This window comes from Amia ocellicauda, chromosome 7 (genome assembly GCF_036373705.1).
Source record: "Amia ocellicauda isolate fAmiCal2 chromosome 7, fAmiCal2.hap1, whole genome shotgun sequence".
In the NCBI taxonomy this organism is placed as follows: domain Eukaryota; kingdom Metazoa; phylum Chordata; class Actinopteri; order Amiiformes; family Amiidae; genus Amia; species Amia ocellicauda.
In genome coordinates this window covers 40,303,239-40,325,572 of record NC_089856.1, presented here as the reverse complement: position 1 = coordinate 40,325,572, position 22,334 = coordinate 40,303,239, and the positions used below count along the sequence as shown (strand labels likewise).

Below are 22,334 nucleotides of genomic sequence, written 5' to 3'. Positions count from 1 at the left end.
CTGTCTCTGACCGACGCCATTCATCACAGAATTGTATTTACATTGCATTAATTAATTATATTAAAATACATGTATTTATTTGATTGATCAAACACCTAGCTTCTCTCATGCTGTCTTTCCCAGCATGGCATTTCCATGTGGGCTCACGAGGACAATAACTTGCAAGGTCAAGGAGCAAGGCCTTAATGAGCTACCCATTCCAGCAGGGCAGGACTCTTCTCAGCCCATCCCAGCCTGGTGGGTCGAGGCCGTGTATTCCTCCCAGTCCAGCCTTCAGCCTAGGTAACACCTATTAAAATAAATGTTTGCCAAAAGAACCAATTGTGCACCATCCTCCAGACCAGTCTCATTTTGGTTTTGTCTCGCTCTGAGTCCCAATAGGAAATAGTTTCAACACTTGTCATGTGAACCAGGGTTTAGAGGTGCACATTTCTGCAGTTTCACAGTAGGGATCCAATCCATAGACTTGGCCAGGCTAGCAGCAAGGCAGCTACAGTACAGTAGTCATTTTCAGTCCATTCTCCTTATTTTAAACTCTGACCCTCGAATGACAGCATGTAGTTCAATTCCACTGCATGCAACGATATTATAGAACCGCTGGCTGCAGTTCACCCTTGTCAGTGTGATTTTCTCTCCAGTGTGTTTTTTGTCACGCTGCAAAAAATGATCATGCTCTAGGCACTGTAACATCCATAAGACATCTTCATTGCATAATGTGTAGTAGCCTTCATGGGCTGCAGAATCGTGTCCTGTACCAGCCTCCTACATTTACAAGTGAACACTTTTATTTAGAGCGTACAGCAGGTGGACTTGGAGAGCAGTGTTGCTGGATTATGCTAATTCTGTTTTTCTTCAGCCTTTTTGCTTTTGATCTTTTTTTGGCACAAAGTATTTTAGACGGTTTTCTCTAGAAAGTTCTAGTGTCAGCAAAGGTCAGTAAGACATTGCGGAAAGCTTCAACTATGCTTTGCCAATGTCAGCATTATAAAACCAACATTGGATGGGTGTATTAATTAATAAGCTCCATTCTTACTACTTCAACTATAACTACTACTACTACTAATTTCACTTAGTGACTTTAGCTTTGTTTTGGTAATTTTTCTACTTTAAGCATTTTTTTTAATCAAGTCTTTCTTGATCTGGGGACTAAACATTTGATGGCACATCTCATCGTGACACTACTACACGGTGACAGAAACAAGGCTATATTGTGGCACCAGTCAAACCTTTCAGAGGAGCCAGTACCAGCTGTGAGTCTTTCCCGCTGCTCATTTTATTCGGAGTGCTGTTTGCACGGACGGATGGGGAGTTTCAAATATAGTTGCTTGCACAGCTTGTAGAATCTGGGAAGCCACGACTTGCTATTCACCAGCTGATATTTGTAGCCCTGGAACTCTTAGATCACATTTCACTATAAGGCCAGCTCTTGATAGTCGTGCTCCAATATAGTACCACCAGAGCAGGTCGGCAATCAGCAGCCGTGGCGTTCCTCATTAGATTTCTCACTGTGATCCCCACCTTCCATTTCTTTTCATTTGCTTTTCATTTTTCATTTAATTTTTATTGTACTACAGTGACCCACTCCCCTTTTTCTTAACACCTGCTCACATACAGGCAAAGTTTACACTTTCTTTCCAAAGCTGACAAATAGTAAATCAGCCATTCCTCTTAGTGAATGTAGAACTGGCTCCATTTGCCTAGTGTTGACATGAAAGACACCACAGGTATTACCAACTTGTGCTTCGGAGAGTAGAGCACCGCTCCACGGTTAATGAGAGGGATCAATTTGGATCACTTTTCTTTTTTAATATAGAGCACAATTGAAAGTGGCTGATCAGAGTGGAAAGGGGGGGTGATGGTGGAGGGGAGAGCCTGACCTTTGTAGTGCATTTTCCTGACAGTTTCTCAGGTAGCAGGGAAGTGAGTGAGTGCAAGTGTGTGTAGGACTTATCATACCAGATAACAATGAATGCTCATTATTTTTTGGAGATTGCATGCAAGCTTCCTATCTACTAATTAAGAAACATTAATTTGATCTTGGAAAAAAACACAAATAGTAGGTAACGGATATTAAATATAATATTACTTTAGAAGTTGACATTCACCGAGCTGAATGACACTAGCAATAGAAGAAGAATGTGCTTTGCCCTCTCAGAGACTAAGCTTCTGGCTCCACCTTGTGGTCCAGTGATGCTATTTAAAAATGTGAACCCTCCTGATGACTAACCTAAATGCGAGACTAGATTTGCTGCTGCTGTTTAATGCGTTTAATTATTAACAGACTACTCGCTTCACCTGCCCCTTCAGCTGCTTTCTTCTGCTGCTTTTGTTACTCATGCAGTTGATTTAGCGCCTCGCCCCAAATCAGTGTGGAGAATCCCAGAGTAATGCAGCAGGTTCAAGTCTTCTGCTGTGGAAGGATGACGTACTGAAAAGACGGGTTAATCTGCAAAGAAACAAAAAAGTTTACCCTCAAAATTGAAAGGATACTATCATGCATGATTTAAAAATTGAACTTTAGTAGGATGTTTCAAGTCTTTTTTTCGTCGGCACAGTTCGTCTCTGACTGACCATTATCTTTTCTATATTTATTTAAATTTAGGGTTCACGCATTTCTATAAGGGCTATTTATATCTCCTTCCAAAACAACTGCCTTTATTTTGTAGCACAGTGATGCTCCCCTTCACTTGCCAAAACAGATGGAGTTAACATCTTGAAGCTCCCCAGGTTGCTGGGCACAGCTGACCTGTGTGCGAGCGCACGGTACTGGTAAACACTCTCTGTGGCGACGCTGGCGATGTCACGGTCGCTCACACAGCCATGCGATGTGCACCAGGATATACCCAGCTTCCTCCTCAGCGCACAGCCCCCTGGGACTCGAATCGTGAATCGCAGTGTGGAGGACTCTCTCCTTTTGAAGTGCATAAATAAATAAATAAATAAATGCATCGAAGAGTCTGGAAGCTTGCCAATTCCAAACCATTTTTCCTCATTCTGTGAAAGTGATTCAGTGTCCCCCTATTTTGTCGTGAAATACTTTTGGCCATCCCTCCACTTTCGGTGTAGAAATCATGCGCTCCACTGTTCTACATTTTACATCTGAAGGGTGTGGCTTGTTGTTTTTTCTGTGGTTCTTCACATCTGCTTCCTAGTGCAGTGGCTCCTGTTCCCAAGAGGAAGGTTTTATTTGCAAGTAGAAAAAAATCTGAGATAGCTGTGTCTGCATGTGTAAATGTAGGTCACCCCGCCTGTAATTCATTACTATCATTAAGTGTAAATGTTGTCCAATATCCAGTCTCTTCATCTGGTCTCCGTGAAAGGTTTGAACTGCAAAAAGTTTTAATATATTGCAATGAACACAGAAGATTGTATCTTATATTTCTCTGATACTTCTGTCTTATGCATTTTAACCCTTGAAAATGTGCCAGCTCTCCCTCCTGTCATTTAGCTACCTGTCTTCCAGATTCACTTAAAAGTAAATCGTAACAATGGATCACAGTAATACTGTATGTTCCTGTTAGTCCAGTACTCTGTGCTGCTGCGGCTGCGTGTTTTTATTGAGTGCACGGTGTGGTCTCTGCACCTGTGCGTGCGCGCTGTGTTGGGCTGTGCCTCAGAGACCTCAGCTGCAGTAACCTGACCCCTCTGTAGGTAGAGTCCCTGGAATGCATCTTCGACGGCCCGTCGGCTTTAGGCAGCGATGAGGTCCCTGCTTCCGTTCTGCCGGCCTTGTACACACAAAACGGGTCCCTCTCACAGGTAACTACCCGACTGTGGAATGTGGTGTTGCTGGCATTTTCTGTTTATGTATTTATTATTATTTTCTTTAACGTAGAAGCTAATGTTATGTGTTGTATGGTAGACTTGGTGAACCTGTCTCGGTTCTGGCTGCCTTTGTCAGACTGTTTTTGAAGTGGTTTGTCATTTGTTTGCTTGCTGGTTATCGTTGCCACCTTGCTTTTGACGTGAGGAAGCAGCAGCAGCAGCATCAGCATCTCCGAAACGCCTACGTGCATCTCTGTTGTGTGGCTGAACTGGGTCTTGTAGTAGTACGCTTTGCAGTGCTCTAGGTGGCAGATGCGTCTCAGTGCATGAGAGCTTGCAGTTGTAGCTTCCTGTTGTAGAGATGTTCTTGAACGCAAATCATTTGTGGCTGCCGGTTCCAAAGTATGCGTTTGTGATCGTATTTCTTGAGTGGTGTTGTGTTTGTGTACTGTCTGGGCTGTGGGGTGAGCTTCTTGTTCTTTTTGATGTGCTGAATGGCCTGTGGGTTTTAGTGTTGGGAGAAAGTGTGGTGACCTTCTGTAATGCTGTCCCTGTACTCTTTCTTCCAGTGTATGAAACTGTTGGACTAAACATTTAGTTCTGAAGCAGCAGTTTTCTTTCCATATGCATGTCTAAAAACTAGATTAGAAGAGTAATGTTGGTATGGGTTATTGCCTGTGTGGGCACAGGTGCATTTTTAAAAGGGTGTAAACATGGGTTTGCTCATAAGCCAGCACCTGCTTGAAGAACTAATCTGGGCATTCGCTACAAAGATTTGGAGGGCCACTTGTAAGAAGGAGGATGGGATTGTAAGTATTGAAGCAAATGTTTGTCCAAGCTCAGGGGAAAGAAATGCTGAAGCATGCTTTGTTTTTGCCCCTCCTGCGTTCTCAGGGACACCAAGGGGGGACTTCCGTGTGGCCACGGGTATCATGTCCCCTCTCCATGTTTGCAAATATGTATATATGCTTTTTTCATAAACTGCTTTTTAGGATTTTTTGTGGTCATGTCTGGTTTTCATTCATTCAGATGAATAGCCTTTTCTGGCACTTGGCAATCCAGGTCGGCTTAATGGTGGTAATGCAATTGGAGCCTAATTGCTGTACCGTAACCTTGAGATAAATGAGCCTGCGCGTGCACACTCACACTCTCTCTCTCTCTCTCAAACACACCACACACACACACACACAAACACACACTTCCCAGTTATCCTGCTCTGCTGTTTAGGAACATATTTTCTGGCCCTTCCATCCCTTCAGTTTTATTAAAGGTGTCACAGTGTAAAGAGAGTCAATTGACGGAGATCAGACCTTTATATATTATTGCGACTATGTTGATCTATAACCATATTCTCAGGGTCTGTTGGTTAGTAAACAGTCTCTGTGGTCAGTGGGCATTGGCCTGGGGGTGGCCGAGGCTGTGTTACCATGTCTCTATGTCGCACACATTTTGAGCTGCACGCCACGGTCTCTCTTTGATCACTGTCAGCTTCTCCGATGCATCTTGATTACCAGGGTGAATTACAGCTTCCTTTTAGATGCTTGACATTTCATTCTTCCCGACCTTCGCGATGGCTAGGTGAGGGAGCGGAGTCGTGGGAATGGAAGAGCGTGCTCCCCTTCCGAGGGGACTGACGGGTGGTCCTGTCGTTCTGGTCTCCCTGACAGTTGACTGGCGGCCATGCTGGTTCCTGTCTGTGTGAGGAGGTGTGGGCGGATGAGACTGTCAGAGGTTATCTCCCCTTCAAGCCATCTCGGGGACCGAGTACTGCAGTGCAGACGTCTCAATAGAGCGCTTTAATGAGCTGTGAGACTTTAAATAAATTCTAGGGTCTGTAGAGCAGTGAATCTACATGAGAGAAAGAGCGGGCAAGCTTTAAAACAGTTTTGTGCGATGGAACATGATTATTATTACTATTTTTAAAATCAGATAGGATGATATTCTTTATGGCTATATGGAAATGTGCCCTCTAAATGAAATGGGGCAGGCGCTGATGCTGAATAGCACCTGAAGTGGGTCAATGAGGTGCATGGTGGGAGTCTCCCGTTTTCCTGTGGGTTCAGAAACCGTGGGTCCTGTGTGGTGTATGCTGGGAAAACTTAACTTGTGTGAGCTGCCTTGGGAGCCAGGACAGTTGAGCCTGTGGGAGGGGTGTTTTTCTTTCCATTTTATTTTTCCTTTTTTCTTCCATAATTATGCAACACCAGCAAAGGGTCCACCAGGAGGTCCTGAATTCCTTGTGCTGTGCGAGCATCCCAAGGTGAAACATGAAAAGCACTTAACGGCCCTGTTACTCACTATTATTAAGCTAATGGGGTGGTCCATTAGGGGATGATTGGCAGATGATCTGATGGCTGCAGTCAGGGAATGTGCCGTAGTTTGTTAAAGCACTGAAAATAAAGAAATGCATACATAATTTAAAGCACACTACACACTACTCTTGTATTGTCTGTAGCGTTATGCAAGATAAATGGTTGGCTCTCCTGACTTGTCCCTGTTCCACAAAATGCAGTGTCACATTTTTGAGACTTTTAAAACTGTGCTGCTACAAGCTCATAAATCACAGGCACAGGGGTGGGGTGAGTTCAGGCAGGATGTGAGGTGTTCATGCTCTCTATTTTCTTCATCTATGGCAGCTGCAAGAAAGACACCAACTGTATATTGAAGCCACATCCAAGGGAGCAGGTGGGAGTGTTTTTCTCAAGACTTTACACCCAGTTCGGCTCCTTAACAGTGACTGAAATATATTACACTTATATCTCTGCAAATACTGTTCAACCTCAAGATGCATCTTGATGTTTCTCCGGTGCCTCACTCTGTTCCCTCGGTTTTGGAAATGGCCGCCCTGACCTCACTTGCAAATGTGTGAAGACCTAAAAGCAAACACGAATTCAGCACCCTGGGCAGCTCCCACACGTACAGTTTGATGCATACAGACCATGCTCTGATCTCGGACACACTGGGGTCTTATACTGTTTGTTGAACACTTCACCCCACATACACAACAAGTGTTTTCTCCTTAGCAGTGAAGCAGTGCGCAACTGGTGGCAGCTCGTTTTCTGGTACGGTACGAGGATGTCAGAAGACGGACCCCCATTTATGTTTTTAATGTATAATTCAGAGGTTTTCCGCGTACCCTGTCAGGGAAATTTGAGAATCCTTCCTAAGGCTTCAATTTCCTCATGGGTATTAAGCTCCCAACAGACTTTACCAGCAGTGAGGTTAGAAGAGAAGCCCTACAAAACAAGCTAATTTGAGTTGTTATTAACAGATTGCCCAGTCAAAGCAAGTGGTGGTGTTTGAAGATTAGCTGTATGCGTTCATTATAGATTAGGTGCTTAGAACCTTAAACCAAAGCTGGTTATCAAAATAAGCTATCTTTCTTTTTTTTTTTTTTTTTTAATGTTATAAGCCTTTGGAACACATTTTCTTTGAAGCATTGCAGTTAGGCTTTGAATAGAAAGATAATAGAAAATAAATATATAAAGCTTGAGGGAAGCATGGCAGAGTCACGACGGCTTTTCTTGTGGGTTTTTTTTCTATTTTTGCCTCTTACTTTATTTCCCCCTCTCTGCAGCAGCAGTAGCAGAGAGGGAATAGTGATGCAGGGAAAAGTAGCCGAATGTAGGATGCTATTTAAGAGAACAAGAAGCGGAGGTTAATGGGGTGAAGGTAGAAGATAAATAAAAACACATACAGAAAAATCTGAACACAGGAGATAGAGGGGGAAGCAGCCGAAGAAAAAATAAAAACTGCTGGCTCTATCTCACGCTGCAACCTTTCATTACAGTGAAGGATGCCTCGCTCCAGTCTGCTCTGGCGCTGCGGGCTGACAGAATTACTGAACAAGCGCAGCATTATTTAGTCAGCGTTCTGGGAGCTTCATTTGCTGACTCATTAAAGGGCAGGAGGAGCGGAGGACTGGCACCTTGCGTGGCCGTGCCAGGCTTGTTATACCTTTCTTGAGTTTTTTTTGTTGTTGTTCCCAGTCCTTTTTTTTTTTTTTTTGTTTGCCTGGAAATCAGATGCAGCTGAACAATACATTTACCACTTCATCTGTAATCGCGTCAGCTGGGGCTGGGCTATAGGTCTTGTCTGGCAGAAGGCTGAAAAAGGAGAAAGGAGGAAGAGGGGGGGTGTTGAGAGAAATCCTCTGAAGAATTCATAGCAGACAGAACATTTTTTTTTTTTTAATCTATATTGTTTTTCAGACTCCAGACTGGGCTGTGTGCTGTAACGATATCAATCATCTCTGTGAGCAGGGATCCACTAGGGGAACGGTTCATGCTTGGGAATCCTTATTTTAAAGTTCCCAGCCGAAACCAAAATGAGGCAGACCTGACTTAGTGCAGGCCGGCACAATCACAGCCACACGCACCTTAGAGACAAAGTGGGAATAAGAAACAGAGGTCTGGGATCCTTTTTTTTTTTTTTTAGTTTTAGTTTTCTTTTCCTCCCTCTCCATCCTTCCTTCCTCAAAGCCCTGTGTTACTGAGGCGATAGTGACAGCCTGCCACCCCAGCTCTATGGGCCGTGCAGACTCACAGTGCGATCAATCACAGAGACCTGCTGCCACTGCCACCACCGCTGCCGTCGGTACACCGGGGAAACTCGGAGGAACTCTGCACACGAGATGCTCGCGTCAGTGTGGTATGCTAAAAAAATGGGGAGACGCTTAATCAGGAGCTTAAGGAGAACGAAGCGGCTGCATCTGCACTTGTTGGTAGGTTATCTGTCACAGCAGCCAGTCAGCGGGCGATCTGGGGAGGATTAATTGGAATGTGAGCCGTTGTTAGGTACCAGGGACGGTTCAGATCATTGCCTTGCATGCTCACTCGGTGTGGCTGTTAACAGAATGAAAGAAAGAAAAGTAAATCTGAAATTGCTGAAGCTTGACATTTTGCTGCTAGGCATTTTTATTCCAGTCTTTGCTCTTAGTTTTTTTTTTTTTTTTTTTTTAATTGAGGAATTATGGTTCTGAATAGATGCCAATTGAAGGATAAGGTCTTGCAAAAATGAGTGCTTTGGTTGATCTATTTCTTTAAACTGTCTTTAATGTATTTGCCTGTTTTTGTTGTTGGTAGTAATCTGGAACTGAGCACAGCCTTTTCTCAGGAAAACATCAGTTTTGTGTGTGTGTGTGTGGTGGGGGGGTGTTCTTCCATAAGTTCATCCAAATCATGCAACAGCCTTGGGGAATACAGTAGTAATGTTCTCAGGATCTGAACACAACACAGTGACATTTCGAAAAATCAATGAGCTTGGTGCTTTGTGCCTCCTGGGCTCTGCAACGCAATGAGAAAAGCATCTCCATAATGGACTGCCGATTTAACTCTTTGCAAGTTTTTTCCGGAGCATGCCAGCAGTGTTTTTGCAGTCCGTCCACAACGTTAACCTTAACTCAGCCCATGCACTGGGTGTTTTGCTTCAGTGTTGTAGTAATTTAAGAGAAATCATTTCCAGTTTTAATAGCTCTACGTATGCTGACACCCAGGTCTCTGTGAATATTGTGAAGGCTGATGACTGTGATTCTGAATGTACAGGAAAGTGCTTTAGGTGGGCTGGTTATCTACTAAAGATTTGAAGGCTGTGGTGGCAGAAGTTAATCTTCGCATAATTAAAAGAAATACTATTCCTTCAGATTGTTCGTAATAAGGTAGAGGAAGATTTGGGGGGGGGGGGTTGGGGTTTGCTTCTGCATAATGGTCCATTTTGAATATCTGTTTCTTCATTGCACAGCCTTTTGTTTGATCCAAAAAGCAGTTTTGGAACAATGCAAAATCTACTCTGGTTGAATGAAAGAAACTTTTCTGATTTTGTTTTGTTCAGTTGCTGACCCCTAAATCAATACAATTCTGAGCCATGCACAATCCAACTAAACTTTACTGCTAATGGCACGGGAATAATGATAAATAACTGACAGGCAAGCAGAATTATTTTACTTTAAATGTTACGTTTCATACCAATATATTTTTATATCAATTATTCCATTTAAAAACCTGCTGCCTATTCAGTAGAACAGTGATGTTCTTCTACAGATGTACTACTTTGTGTTTTGTGTCTGTCGTTACAAGGTCAGGTCCGTTTGTACTACCACTGCCCATATTGAATTAGACTCTTCGTTTACTAATAATAGCCTACATTTCTTTTAAGGCAAGAAATGACAACGCAGCCTTCAAGTTGCTTGTGCATTGTGTTCCCCATCCAGCTATTGCCATGACAACCTGGCACCAAAGCTGGTAATCGGCTGAATCGCACTTGGAGGATAACCGCAGAATCCCCTGCGTTGTAACATAGGAGCGAGTGTCATGTCAGGCTGAAATGCAGGTTACACCTTTTATTTCCATCTATCTATTATAGTTTTTTTTGCATGTTTGTGTGTGTAAGTCGCTTATCAGACCGTGGACAGTGGGGGTCCTATAGAGCTGAGCGTTCTGTCAAGACTCGAGTCTAATTGATGCAGGGTGTGTGTGTGTGAGCAGTTAGTGTTCGGAGCCCATTGCAGAGCCCAGCACTGGCAGTGTGATAGGCTCGAGGACACATGAGTGCTGCAATGCTACGTGCACTGCAGTAATCTCGATACTTTTAGCATAAAAATATACGTAATAAAAAGCCTGTTCAGTATGCCTTGCCGCCTGACACTCCGCGACGATGTTTTTTTTTACCGAGGGTGTTTATTAGAATTTAGTGGGCAACCCCCTTCCTCCCACCACGTAGCAAAGCGCTGCTTTAATGAGACGCTGTTTACCTTGTGGAAGTTACAGGCCGAGGGTTCGTCTGTCTCTCTCCAACGTGACTGATGGCTGGTTAGCTGATTTAAAGGGAGGCATGAATGTGGTGTCGCTGGTGGAGATGAGCTCAAAGGGGGCAAAGGCTGTGTGTTAATCCTAAGAGCAATGGGCATGATGGCACACTCCTCCGGGCCAACAAAACAGTGTGTACATGTCTGAGTATGTGTGTGTGTTGGCATGTTTCTCTTCCCCTGTCCGTGACATAACTTGCCTGTGAAAACTTTAAAAGCTTAAAATCCAGCGAAAGACCATGATCGATGGGACATAAGGAGGAAACATTTATTTAATGACAATTGAATTAAATGGCTCACACACTGAAGGTTATAATTAATAGTGGTTCAATTTGTTTCCAATCCTCATAATAAATGTACATGTGTTGAAAACATTTTTATTTTTAATTAAAGCATTTAGACAGATGGACTGGTTTTGCTTTAAGGCAGACAAGTAAATTAGTCCAAAAGATGGATATGTTTTTTTAATATAGGAAAATAATTCAAAATACCTTTTTACTGTTAGAGAATGGAAACTGTGTTTGAGTTGTGAGGGGGGGTGGGCTATTGCCTGTGATGAATGTTGTAAAGGTGGTGGAGCAAAAAAAAAAAAAAAAAAAAAAAAAAATATATATATATATATATATATATATATATATATATATATAGTACATGTAGTTTATCTTCAAAGAACTATGCTTGTTTACAACTAAAATGCATTTGGCCTTGAAGCTCCAGACAGTGGCAATTACAGGGAGTTTTCTCCTGTGTAAAATCTTCCCGGAGAGTTCTGGAACTGCAGGGAGGGAGGAGAATGGCACAGACGTGACTTTGCCCCAATCTTGAAACTGCCTTTATTCGGGGTGTGTCCTTGAGCCGCAGATGCAATTAAAAATGTCACCCAGTTGTCCCTCTGTGTTGGTCCCACACCAAGTGCTCCCTTCATGAGAGACCCAAATGTCCTCAGCGGAGGTACATTTGCAAATTCTTTTGATCGTTTAGGAATTCATAGTATGATCTGGCTATTGAGCGTTTCACGTCTGCTGCAGAGGGAGACGGCCTTCCTACGTTAAATCAGGTGAGTGCCTGTCCACTGGAGGTATGAAAGGGATAATGGGAAAATCCTTTAAAAACTGAACAAGTCAGAACCCAGGGGAGACGGTGGTGCTCTTCTTTAAGTGGTTGGCGTCAGTGTGCACTTTTTTTTTTTTTATTTAATAATCACTATAAGTGATAAAGGCTGGTATGAGCTTGAGGCCTCCCATGTGGCTCTAATCGCTACTCTTTCACGCTAATGGAAAGGTGGCAGCAATGCAGAATTTAAAGTTCAGCTTTCTCACGAACTGTCTCCGTTGCCTGTCCAGTTGCCTGCCAGCCTCTGTGACTCATTCCATCATCAAAGAGGAAAAATAGAAATTAACAAAAAAATCTAGTGCCTATCGGCGTGCTTCTGAAATCCCAAGTGGGCTTCCTCTGGTGCTGCTGTACCTTCCTGTGAGGCACCTCTGCACTGTGCCCATTGGATAGCTGTGCCCACAGTGCTGAAATGGATAGCGCCTACTGGCAACCCAAAAGCTTCACTCATTGTGGATGACCTTTTAGCCTTTTGACCTCAAAGCTTTCAAGTAGGGGAGGGTGAAAGGGAGGCTGAAAACCACTTGCCTCAGTGTCTCCTGTCCGTCAAAGTGGAGGGAGGCCTGGAAGAGTCTCTCTGCGATTCATCTACGCCAACTGCTGCCAAGATGAGCTGACCAGACTTTTCCGCTCGGTATATCATGTGCTCAAGTCCACGCTTGGGAGTAATGCTGTCCATTTAGAACGCATTAGTCACTGAGAATAAATCTGCAGCCGCCGCCAGGCTTGTCCCGAGATGGACAGGCGTGCTTGGGTGCACAATTGGCAGGTTTAGGCCCTTTTGAACAAGGAAATAAAAGCCTAAAACAGATTGGCTTCCATTGGAAGCAAAGACATGCTCAGTTGTGTGTGTGAACCCGGTGCCATTCTTAGCACAGATCTGCTGCTGCTTGCACTGAACGTTGAAGCATTTGCAATGTCTCCGATTAACCTTTTCAAGGTAGTAGTAGAACCTTCCACCACCTGGATGTGTACAGTACGTCTCCCAGAGTTACACTCCCGTTTCCTGCCTCAGAGGGAGAGCTACGGATGCTTGCATGGGACATTTAACTGTGGGTGCCTTTCCGAGTGGAAGGTGGCAGTTTAAACTCACGCACTTCAGACGCAATTATTTGTTTGATTAATTAGAGGAGAAATAAACGTGCCAACACCATGGTAAAAAAGTATGGTGGGGGGTGCCACCGTTAAATATTAAGCTTATACGCAGTCACATAGCCAGCTTGATAGTGGTGTTTTTGTCGTCTGCCAGATTAACGGATGATTTCTTTAATGAACAGACAGCTGGTTAAGGACTGTCTGCAGTGAGTGTGGCATTCTGCATCCACATGGTCTGTAGTCAAGGCTACAGAAGTGGTACCATTAAAAATACATATGTACCACTTTTTTTCCTTTTTTTTTCAAATTTAATTGCCAATACATTATTGATTTATTTCAAATATTCATAACGTTGACATTTAATTGAGAACAAGGGCAGGCCGTTCATAAACTGCTGATCGGCACATATCGACGTGCTTCTGCCGAAGGTAGCGAAAATGGACGAACTAACAAAAATAATACATCTGACAGTTATGCTTAATGCGTACTTAAAAAAAAAAAAAAAAAGTGATATAAAGCCAAGGTAAAGGGTAGAGTATAATTAAAGCTCAAAGCTGATTTGACCTTCACTCCCCTTCACGCTTTACATCTGTTTGTTAATTTGCTGTTTTTGTTAGAATTAAGAGGATAGAGTGCAAAGTATTGTGATGCCCTAATATGGCCAGTTCATTCAATTTCCCTCCTTGAGTGATGTCCTGTTGAGTAAATGCTCTGTATCTGCTGTAGCTGTGCAGTGTATATATTTGGTGGGTGGTGTTGCCATTAATAATACAAATAATTCTGACTTTATACATAGGCAGCTAAGAAGGTGATGAAAACACCAGTGACCATAATAAATTATAAAATCCCCCACCCCTTAAACAGACATTTCCTCCTTTTTCCACCCTAACGAGCAGCTTCCTATTTATTGTGAACCTGTAATTAAGGCAGAGCCCCGAGTGTCAGTGCTGATGCCTTGGCTCCCCGCTGTGCAGTGTATATTTAGAAGGTGCGGTGGGGGGGTTGCGGGAGCGTGGCGAGGGTTCCTTCCTGCTGTATCTGATGTGTGAGCAGTTGCCATGGATGCGGGCCTTGGGGACCAGCAGCAGCGCAGCCTGTGACAATATCTGCTAACACATTTGACACCTGTGGCACACCTGTGACAGGCAGAATATTAAGGAGTGCTGAGGTATAAGACTCACGGTGTACTATTAATTTTATTATTATTGAAGCAGAACACCCCACTTCTGATTTGCAATGGTATTGTGACTATTAGGTGCAATTGATCTTCTTGTAGCTGGATAGAAAGTGCATATGCACCAGTATACGGACACATCTGTCCTCATACGTCCACTTTTGCCTGCACAGCCTGACATCAAGTCTGTTGCATGTGCTGAGGGTGGGGGGGCTGGGACAGAGAGTATTGAATGTTTGTGTCCTTCCAGCTCTTGCAACATTAAACAAATAAACGGGAAGGGCCGGTGTTGTGGAGGGACTACTACAACATAACAATAGCCAAGAACCGCAGAAAAGAGACTCTTTGCACCATGTGTCACACTAATGACTTGAGATACAATTAAATACTTTTAAGAATCCGAGTGAGAGATGGGGAGAGAAAAGCGCCAGCTCATGTAGAGTACTGCCCTGTTTGATTCAGCATTTATATTTAATGTGTGTTGTGATTCTCCTTCTGCTTTTAAGAAGAGTAGTGATTGAAACCTGGTAATTTGCCTACTAGTTTTCCCCTTACCCTAGTACATTAGATTAGGAAGCCCCAGAGATCACTGTAGTCCAATGTCTGCAGCATCCTACCTGCTAATTGACCTCACTTCCTGGCTTTCAGACTCTTCAGTTTTCCGCGAACAAAAGAACATCAGCCTTACTGCGATCAACCACTCCCCCCCGCCCCCCCCAACTCAGGTCTCTCCTCTCTCTTTCTCTCTCTCTCTCTCTCTGTCTCTCTCCTCTCTCTCTCTGCAGAGCTGAGACCAGGGCAGGGAAAAGTTACTCAGGCTGCACTCTCTCTCTCCCTCCCTTCCTCTCTCTCCCTCTCTCGGTCATGCCTCCACTTTCCAAGCACTTGTTGTGTAGAGTAAGGGTGCTGACAAAAAGCACTTTCCTACTCGTGTGATTGAAGAGGATGGCGGCGGTCTGCAGGTAGTTGGATGTGCTTTTATTTATTTCCTTTTTCTTTTTGTTTTTGTGTCCATTTTTGTGGTTGGTTTGTTTATTCGTTAGTTTTTAGTTTTCCATCTCCGGAGAGGATGCTGTAACCTAATCCAGAGCCGGTTTGTGAGTTAAGCGTTCTCCAGTTTGGCAGCTGGTAGAAGAGCAGGAGAGCTTTAGTGTGTAACGCTCTGCCTCCCACCTGCACTGCACTGCACTGCTGCTCCTGCTGCCGCCACCGCCGCTGTAGAGATGAATTATATCTTCGGCAACAACACCATCCTGTACCCGCGAGGGAACAGGGGCAATGCAAACTCCGGCCACAGTGCAGCCGGGCACAAGCAGAAACAGTGGGCAAAGCGTGGCTCAGCCGAGGAGCTCCGGCCCGCCTCGTCCCGCTGGCAGCAGCTCCTGGCGTTTTTCTCGCGCCGCAACGGCCTCATGGACTGTATCTCCGCGGGGGCCACCTCCTCTGCCCAGGTAACACGGCACCCTCCCCCAGCACTGACGCACGCACAGGCGCTGGGGGTAGTTGTTCTGTTATGTATTGTCTCTTATTTTCTGGGATCTATTTTAAGAAGTTGAGGATTTGAAGCATTTATTGATGGTTGTTTTTTTATGTTCGTTTTTTGGGTAATGGTGGTTTTATTGTCTTCTTGCCTCACACTGTTTAATGTTGAATGGTTGTCGTTATACATCTCTCGTGGTATGTATTACTGCATTTAAATCTTCTGCAATTGAACCGGTTACCTACATTAATTTAGTTGTTTTGTAATCCCAGGTATATATATATATATATGGTATTCAGTGCCGCAAGAATGCCCACATGTTTCGCTTTGGAAGCAGATTGTTTTGTGTCACCTATTCTGCAGAAAGATGTGCATACGGGAGGAAATATAAAAGCATCTTCTCTTCCTTTCCTTTTTATAATATGCAGCGAGTGAACTGTATACAGATCTAATTGCATTTAAAGTTTTTTTTGTATTGCGTATATTCATGCTGACTAAGTTAGGTGCAAGAGTCTACAGTAATTCAATTATTGTACTTTAAAAATGGAATAGGCCTACTTAAAATACATTTGCATAAGGAACCAGTTTGTCTTTTGAAAGCTTCATTAGTTTTGTTCAAACATGCTGCGTTCTGTTTTGGAAGTTTGAACATACTTTTTCGTTGTTTTAATACTTTCTCAATTTACATTGTTTGCAATATCAATTTCACTTCCGCGCAACTGTAATAAAACCGAACCAACTTGGAAAATCATAATTACGCTTTTTTTTCTTCAGCCGCCTCCTACATTTGCAATCGTAGTCATGGTTAAAATATTTGTATTCTACCCACTCTCAGTATGCAAGGATAAGTCCTTTGCTACTGATAAAATGCAAAAAGCCTTCAGAAATTAGGCATTCTTTACTGCACACTGGGACTAGGAAGGTGCTGGGAAAGTCTCAAGGGACCAGGGCACTAAGGAGATGTGCCCTGCTTCCCGGCCTCTTCATAATCAACTAATGTGCGCCTCCCACTTTGAAATCTAAAATATCCTGACTCATTTAAAGGACAGTCCCGAAGAATACCTTCCAGGACTTTACATACTGATAGCTGAAACACCACGTAGCAGACCAGAGCCATGTAAGCATATACTGTCTTTTGTTAGCTGTTAATTGCATTCTCTGCATGTGCCTAGACCAAAAAGGCACCGCTGTAGCAGGGGATTATATTTCACTTCTGCCAATTTTATTTCATTACATATTGATGGAAGATGAGAGATGAGAGAACAGAGGTTCTGTCGATGATATAGTTCATCGATGCAGCTGTAACCTGACTCTGCCCTCTCACAAGTGTTAATGGTTTTGAATTCTGAATTAATAAATAATGAAGAAAAACAGATCATCAATTTTATTTTCAAATCTTCAACTTTCATAACTTCACTACAACATGAAGTGTATCAGTTCAGTACATACTGATCCAAGATAGTTTTTTCTCATGTCTTATTAATTAACAGTGAGGGTACATTTCTATAAGAGGTGGATAATGTGTCCATTGGTCTGTAACATTTGTTCAGTCATCATATTAAAAAAAAAAAAAAATCATTCCTCAAAGCTTGCCTTGTATACCTGCATAAATAAGTGTCAAGTGACTTCAGTGAAAGGATTAAACCTGTCAAGTTCGTGTAGGCCTGCAGTAATTATTCAAATAATGGGCAGTCCAGGGTGTAGTGTTCAGGGGAATGTACTGCAGGAACAAAACACTCACGGCTCGCTCTCCTCTGATGTGATGGGGCTTAACCTTCCTCACAAAGGTCAATGATTGTGCACGTCAGTATCGACCCAGGGTTATGTCCTCAGGAAAAGGCACAGGACTGACGCTTCAACAAAAGGTCTTTCACATTTCCAGCACTGGCACAGGTTACAACATGTTTGTTTATTTGTGATATGTTTTTAGACAGCTTCAGTAAGACTGTTATCTTGCTTTGTATTTTGACTTCAGGAAATGTTTTAGACGATAAAACTAATATCTGATAGGCCCACATCTAGCAAAGTTAGTTTCAACTATTGTATGTTATTGTTTTATTGGGAATTAAGGCCAATGAGTTGTGCTTGGGGTAGTGTTCACTGCTAATGACTAGGTAAGTCCTTTTTAAGAAACTCTTAGTGGAGGGGTTAAAGCAGCACCCCTTTGTTTGTGATGCTTGATGGTCTCTTTATTTTCCGCTTTTTTTATCTTCCTCAGAAGTGTAAGAATCTGTTTGTGGAAATGAAATGCCCAACACATTTGTCAAACTCGGGCTGCATTACTGGAAGATACAATCATGCCATTGCTGCTGCTTTCCTTCCTTTTTGGCTAAAATGCTAACTGGTTTATCATGATAGCTCCTAATGGCTCCCTTTCGCAAACCGTATTAGTGAAATTCAACCCCGAGAGGAAAATTGTGGCACATCCTACACCGTCGAAACACAGTGAATCAGCGAACTGAGGCAATGAAGCTCGCGACTGCATTCCAGACTGATGGTCACTGGTTACATAACAATCCATCTTAAAGGTCTGGAGTCACTCTTGCGATTTCTAAAAATAAAAATAGATATGAGAGATGTATAGAGAGGCAAAATAGTGCTTTTTCTGTACCTTTACTTAACATAAGGAATTTCTCTGTATTCCCTTCTTGCTTACAAACAACTCTCCCGCAAAATGACTGTTTATACTGTAACCTACTTATTTTGTAGCTGCTAGCTTAGCTGAGCCGCTCCTGCCACAGCGAGGTGCATGCGAGCTAGAAATCAGAGCTTGTTGCTTCACAGCTTCCGCCATGGGGAATACAGTGTGGGAGATGAGAACTGTGCAATGCTGTGAAGAACCTGCCTTTAGGATATCTGTCAAACGGAGGAACACTCCCTGCCAGTGCTACTGTAGAACAGGGTTTCCCAACCACTGAGCCATGGGGTATGAATAGGTGTTGCAGATTTATTTATTTTTTTCTCTCACATTCCAAAAATAGAATAATAAACTTCTAATTTCTTCAAATGAAATTAGCTCCTGCCTGAATTAAACAAAGATTAGTGTGACACTAAATTAGACCCAAAGAACCTGAACACCAACATTTTAAAGTGAAGACTACAAATCTGCACACTTTTCAGTTAAGTTAGTAGAAAGCAACCCTAATTTTAACAAATGCCTACATTTACTGAGTACTCTAACCCAGAATAGATACACCTGATTAAGTATTAAATATATGAATAATTCCTAACAGAATAACACTATTCCATATATCAGGATAAGCTCATATTTCTCACTGAAAGTTTTATTAATATTTATTTCAGTTTAGGTGGGTGGATGGGAGGAGTTGTCATTCACAATTCTTCGTTATAGATGCGATTTAGGCTTGAAAACATGAGTAAATTGTACTATTGAATTGTTATAATAAACCGTCGATGAGGGCTATGCATCCCGAGCCGAAGGCCAGAAAACTTTTTATTTAACTTAAACTATATTTACCTTGATATTCAGATATTTTGTCCAGTAGCCTTCAGCTGAGAGAGATTGTTGCCAACATAATTCAAAGGAAAAAAAATACTTCCATGTAAAGAAATTTATTTTAATTTGTCTAAAATATATCCTTATTCATTACTATCATGTCGTTAGTCTTTCTTACAATTGATCTGGAAATTGCCAGAGAAAGTAACATTAGTTACTGAACAGTCCTTGAAGTATTCCATCACAACTTGATGCTGGAGGCGGGGCATCATTCAAGCTGGCAGGCAGCAGATTGGCTGCAGCTGAAAGTGCCAGCAGTTTGACTGAGTGACTTATGGATCATGCTGAAGTTAAAATTGGACCAATTGTGGAACATCCGTTATATGTGTGGCTTATTGCTCTAATGAATTTACAGAAGTTTGATGCTGTTCTGGAAGCTGATTGGCTCTTGGCACACAGTTGTTTTCTAATGAAATATGATTGGAATGTCCTATTCTGTTCTCCATTTGGTAGTTCTAACATTGCATGGCACCTTTTTCATTAACATTTATCATTGTTTATGTATTTGTATGCGGATTGATATCATTGGAATTTGTTGTTATTTTGTAGTTTAGATTGATGAATACATGATAAATTCACTGGGATTCGGGATAAAACTAATTTTAAATTTGCAAAATTGCATCCCAACATCTGGGTGTAGAATGTAGCAGCCTTAGAGATGAACTGCTGTATACCTGAAAGTTAAAGTAGTTATTGTTACACGGAGACTGGGTATCCAATTGGGAATGGAGGTCTGCAGTAAGACCGAGTAATGTTCCCTGTGGATTCTGAGTTGCCTAAACCATATTTAAGGGTTTTCTATTTAACAGCCTTTAACGATTCGGGACAGTTACAAACCAGTCAGATTTAATGCGAGGGGGAGGGTGCAAGGGACAGGAAACACAGCACTAATGTTGCTGATCAGCAGAAATGGCACAGATCTTGGCCAGAAAGTGTCTCATGCATTGGAGTTGGGTGCAAGTATCCTTGCTCAATGTTTTCCATTCGACTCCACGCTTAGCACATTTTGAATAGCCTGAGCCCATCCTACCTTTTAGACAATGCTCTGATATAAATATGGTTGGGGTTGGGCACAGCTGATAACTTAGGTCTGCCTCTCTCCCTCCATGCTTACATTCGGGTTCTGTTTGGCAACTTTAAATGGAAATAGGTCAGACTGTGTGGGGCTTATCCCATTGACTAAGCTGTGTCTTTGGAACCGCTCTCAAACGAGCAGCTTTTTCCCCCTCAGTTCCGCTGCCATCTGATAGGCTGTTCATGAGAGAAACTGCTGGAACTGAACTTGTCTTTCCTGCAGCTGCCCACAGCATTCTTCACACCTCCCTCACAAGCGTGTGCAACTCTAACAAGACTCGAGAAGCTGTGACGGCATTGTGAATTCAAGTTGCGACCGTTTTCGCCACATTTCTACATTTTTAAAGTCTCGAGCTGAGTAACGGGACATGACTCGGTTGCCCAAAGAGTCTTGTTTAACTTTTGGAAGCTTTTAGCATTGATGGCAGTGGGACATTTAGCCCCTTTAATGACTTAGGAGGACTTGATTCAGGTGCAGGGATGATAAACGACTTGACTTCGTTATCTTTGCACTGCATTGCAGAAAGAGCGCCTGCCTTCAAATTGGTTACGGGGAGAAAAAAAAAAAACATGCAGAACTGCAATTGAAATTTTAAAATGCTAATGTTTGCAGATGTATCCTTAAATGCACCCTGAGTAGAGTCATAAAGTAGCTTCCCAAAATTTCCAACCTAGGTCTCCTGGTTTCAGGCATGCGTTAAAGGTCTAGTCTAACTGATAGTGATGATGATGATAATGAAGATGAAGTGTGGGGATAATAACATAATAATACCAATTATAATAATGGAGAGAATAGTAACAGTATTAGCAGGAGCATAGGAATATCCGTCTCTGATTTATCCTGCTGGAATGCAGCCAGTCCTAATGTGTCTGATTTGCTGGCTCTTGCAGTATTAGTACGTATTTTTGGCTGTTTGATTTCAGTGCATGAAACAGGATAAGTGGCGAGCAGAGGGAAAATGAATTGAAATTAATTGGGATGGGAGGGGGTGGGGAGCTGATATCTTAATTGTGCGCCTCGGACGCGGCGGCCCAGAGCAGAGACTGGCGAACGCACAGAGTCTTTGACACTCAAATTTATAATCCCGTCTGTTGAGTTTGCAGAGTGACAGGACGTGGTTTGTCATTGAGGAAATGGGGCATCTGGCCTTTTTTTCCTGAACAAGATTTTGTGAAAAAGGATGAAGATTATTATTAGTCCTGTTAGGGTTTATTTTGCCTAAGACATAGTGGAAGATTCACACAGGCTGCAGAAGAGAGAGCCCTGACACCTGCTCTCACCTCCACCCCCCTGCTTAATAAAACAAACCTGTACCTCTCTCCTAGGCCGATCACTGTTCTGTAGCCAGGTTGGGACTATCTGTTAGTCATGTGAATCACATTGGTCCCTGTGCTTGGAAATTATGCTTCTGCTTGGAGGCTAGAAAATGACAATAGCTTGAAGGAAGGGAAATAAATATATATACACCTGAAGCCTTGGGTCTTGTCTAAACTGCCAGGGTGGAGACCTGGGTGCCTGCTGTGACGTATTCATAATCTGCCGTTACTGACTCCGCTTTGGCCTGTCACTGTAGATGATGGTTGTCCGATCTCATCCCTTGTCAGTGAGCAGTGCTGTCAGAGGTGCGAGGGGAGAGGGTGTGGGCTTTGTATGTTTTTTCTAAAGGAGCACTTTGATCTTGTTGCCTTTTTGGGGGCGGTTGCTTTTTTTTTTTTAAGTCACTGATTTACAGTGAATGTTTCTGCCTTTAAATCCCTCCACCCCCCACTCATCAGGTGTGTTTGAAGTCTCCAAGGCGACCCAGAATGAACGCCCCTGCTCTGTCGATGTTTATCTGGGGTGAGGTGGGGGGCTCACATGGTAGCAGTTAGAACCTCTGTGGGTTAGATCCTTCAGTTCTGCAGCAGGTCCTTTTATAAAATGATATTTCTCTTGGCACAACCAAACACTAATAAACAAACTAAACAGACCATGACTGGTTTTCTGTGGTGCAGGGAGACCCACTGCATACTCCACAATCTTGCATCATCACATTACATGCTCTTAACCTAGCATCCCAGTCGCAAAAACATGTCACTGATATTTTTGATGTTTTTTTTTTTTACAATCCAGTGGTTAAGTTTGTGATTTGTTGGTGTAAACTTGTCCTTACCTTGAGAGCACTGGGTCCTCTGCCATGGCCTTGCGTTGTCATGGTGAGGGATTTCTTAATGCAGCTTTCGTGGTTGCCATGGTGTTGCTGGGGATACTGTCAGCAGAGGTTCTGTGGTCACGTGATGCGGTATGAGATTTTTTTTTTTTTTTTAACTATCT

General features: G+C 42.8%; 1 protein-coding gene across 17 annotated transcripts in view; it reads left to right on the top strand.

Annotated features, from left to right (window-relative positions):
* Positions 1-22,334, top strand: part of dlg1a (discs large MAGUK scaffold protein 1a) — a 161,306-nt gene that overhangs the window by 73,311 nt on the left and 65,661 nt on the right. For 7 of the 17 annotated variants that reach the window (XM_066709598.1, XM_066709595.1, XM_066709588.1 and 4 more), the window contains one exon: positions 3,652-3,759. The exons of the other annotated variants lie outside the window; for them this stretch is intronic. In XM_066709598.1, the coding sequence (XP_066565695.1) occupies positions 3,652-3,759 (108 nt within the window). The remainder of the gene's footprint in view (positions 1-3,651; positions 3,760-22,334) is intronic. 17 annotated transcript variants of the gene reach the window in all.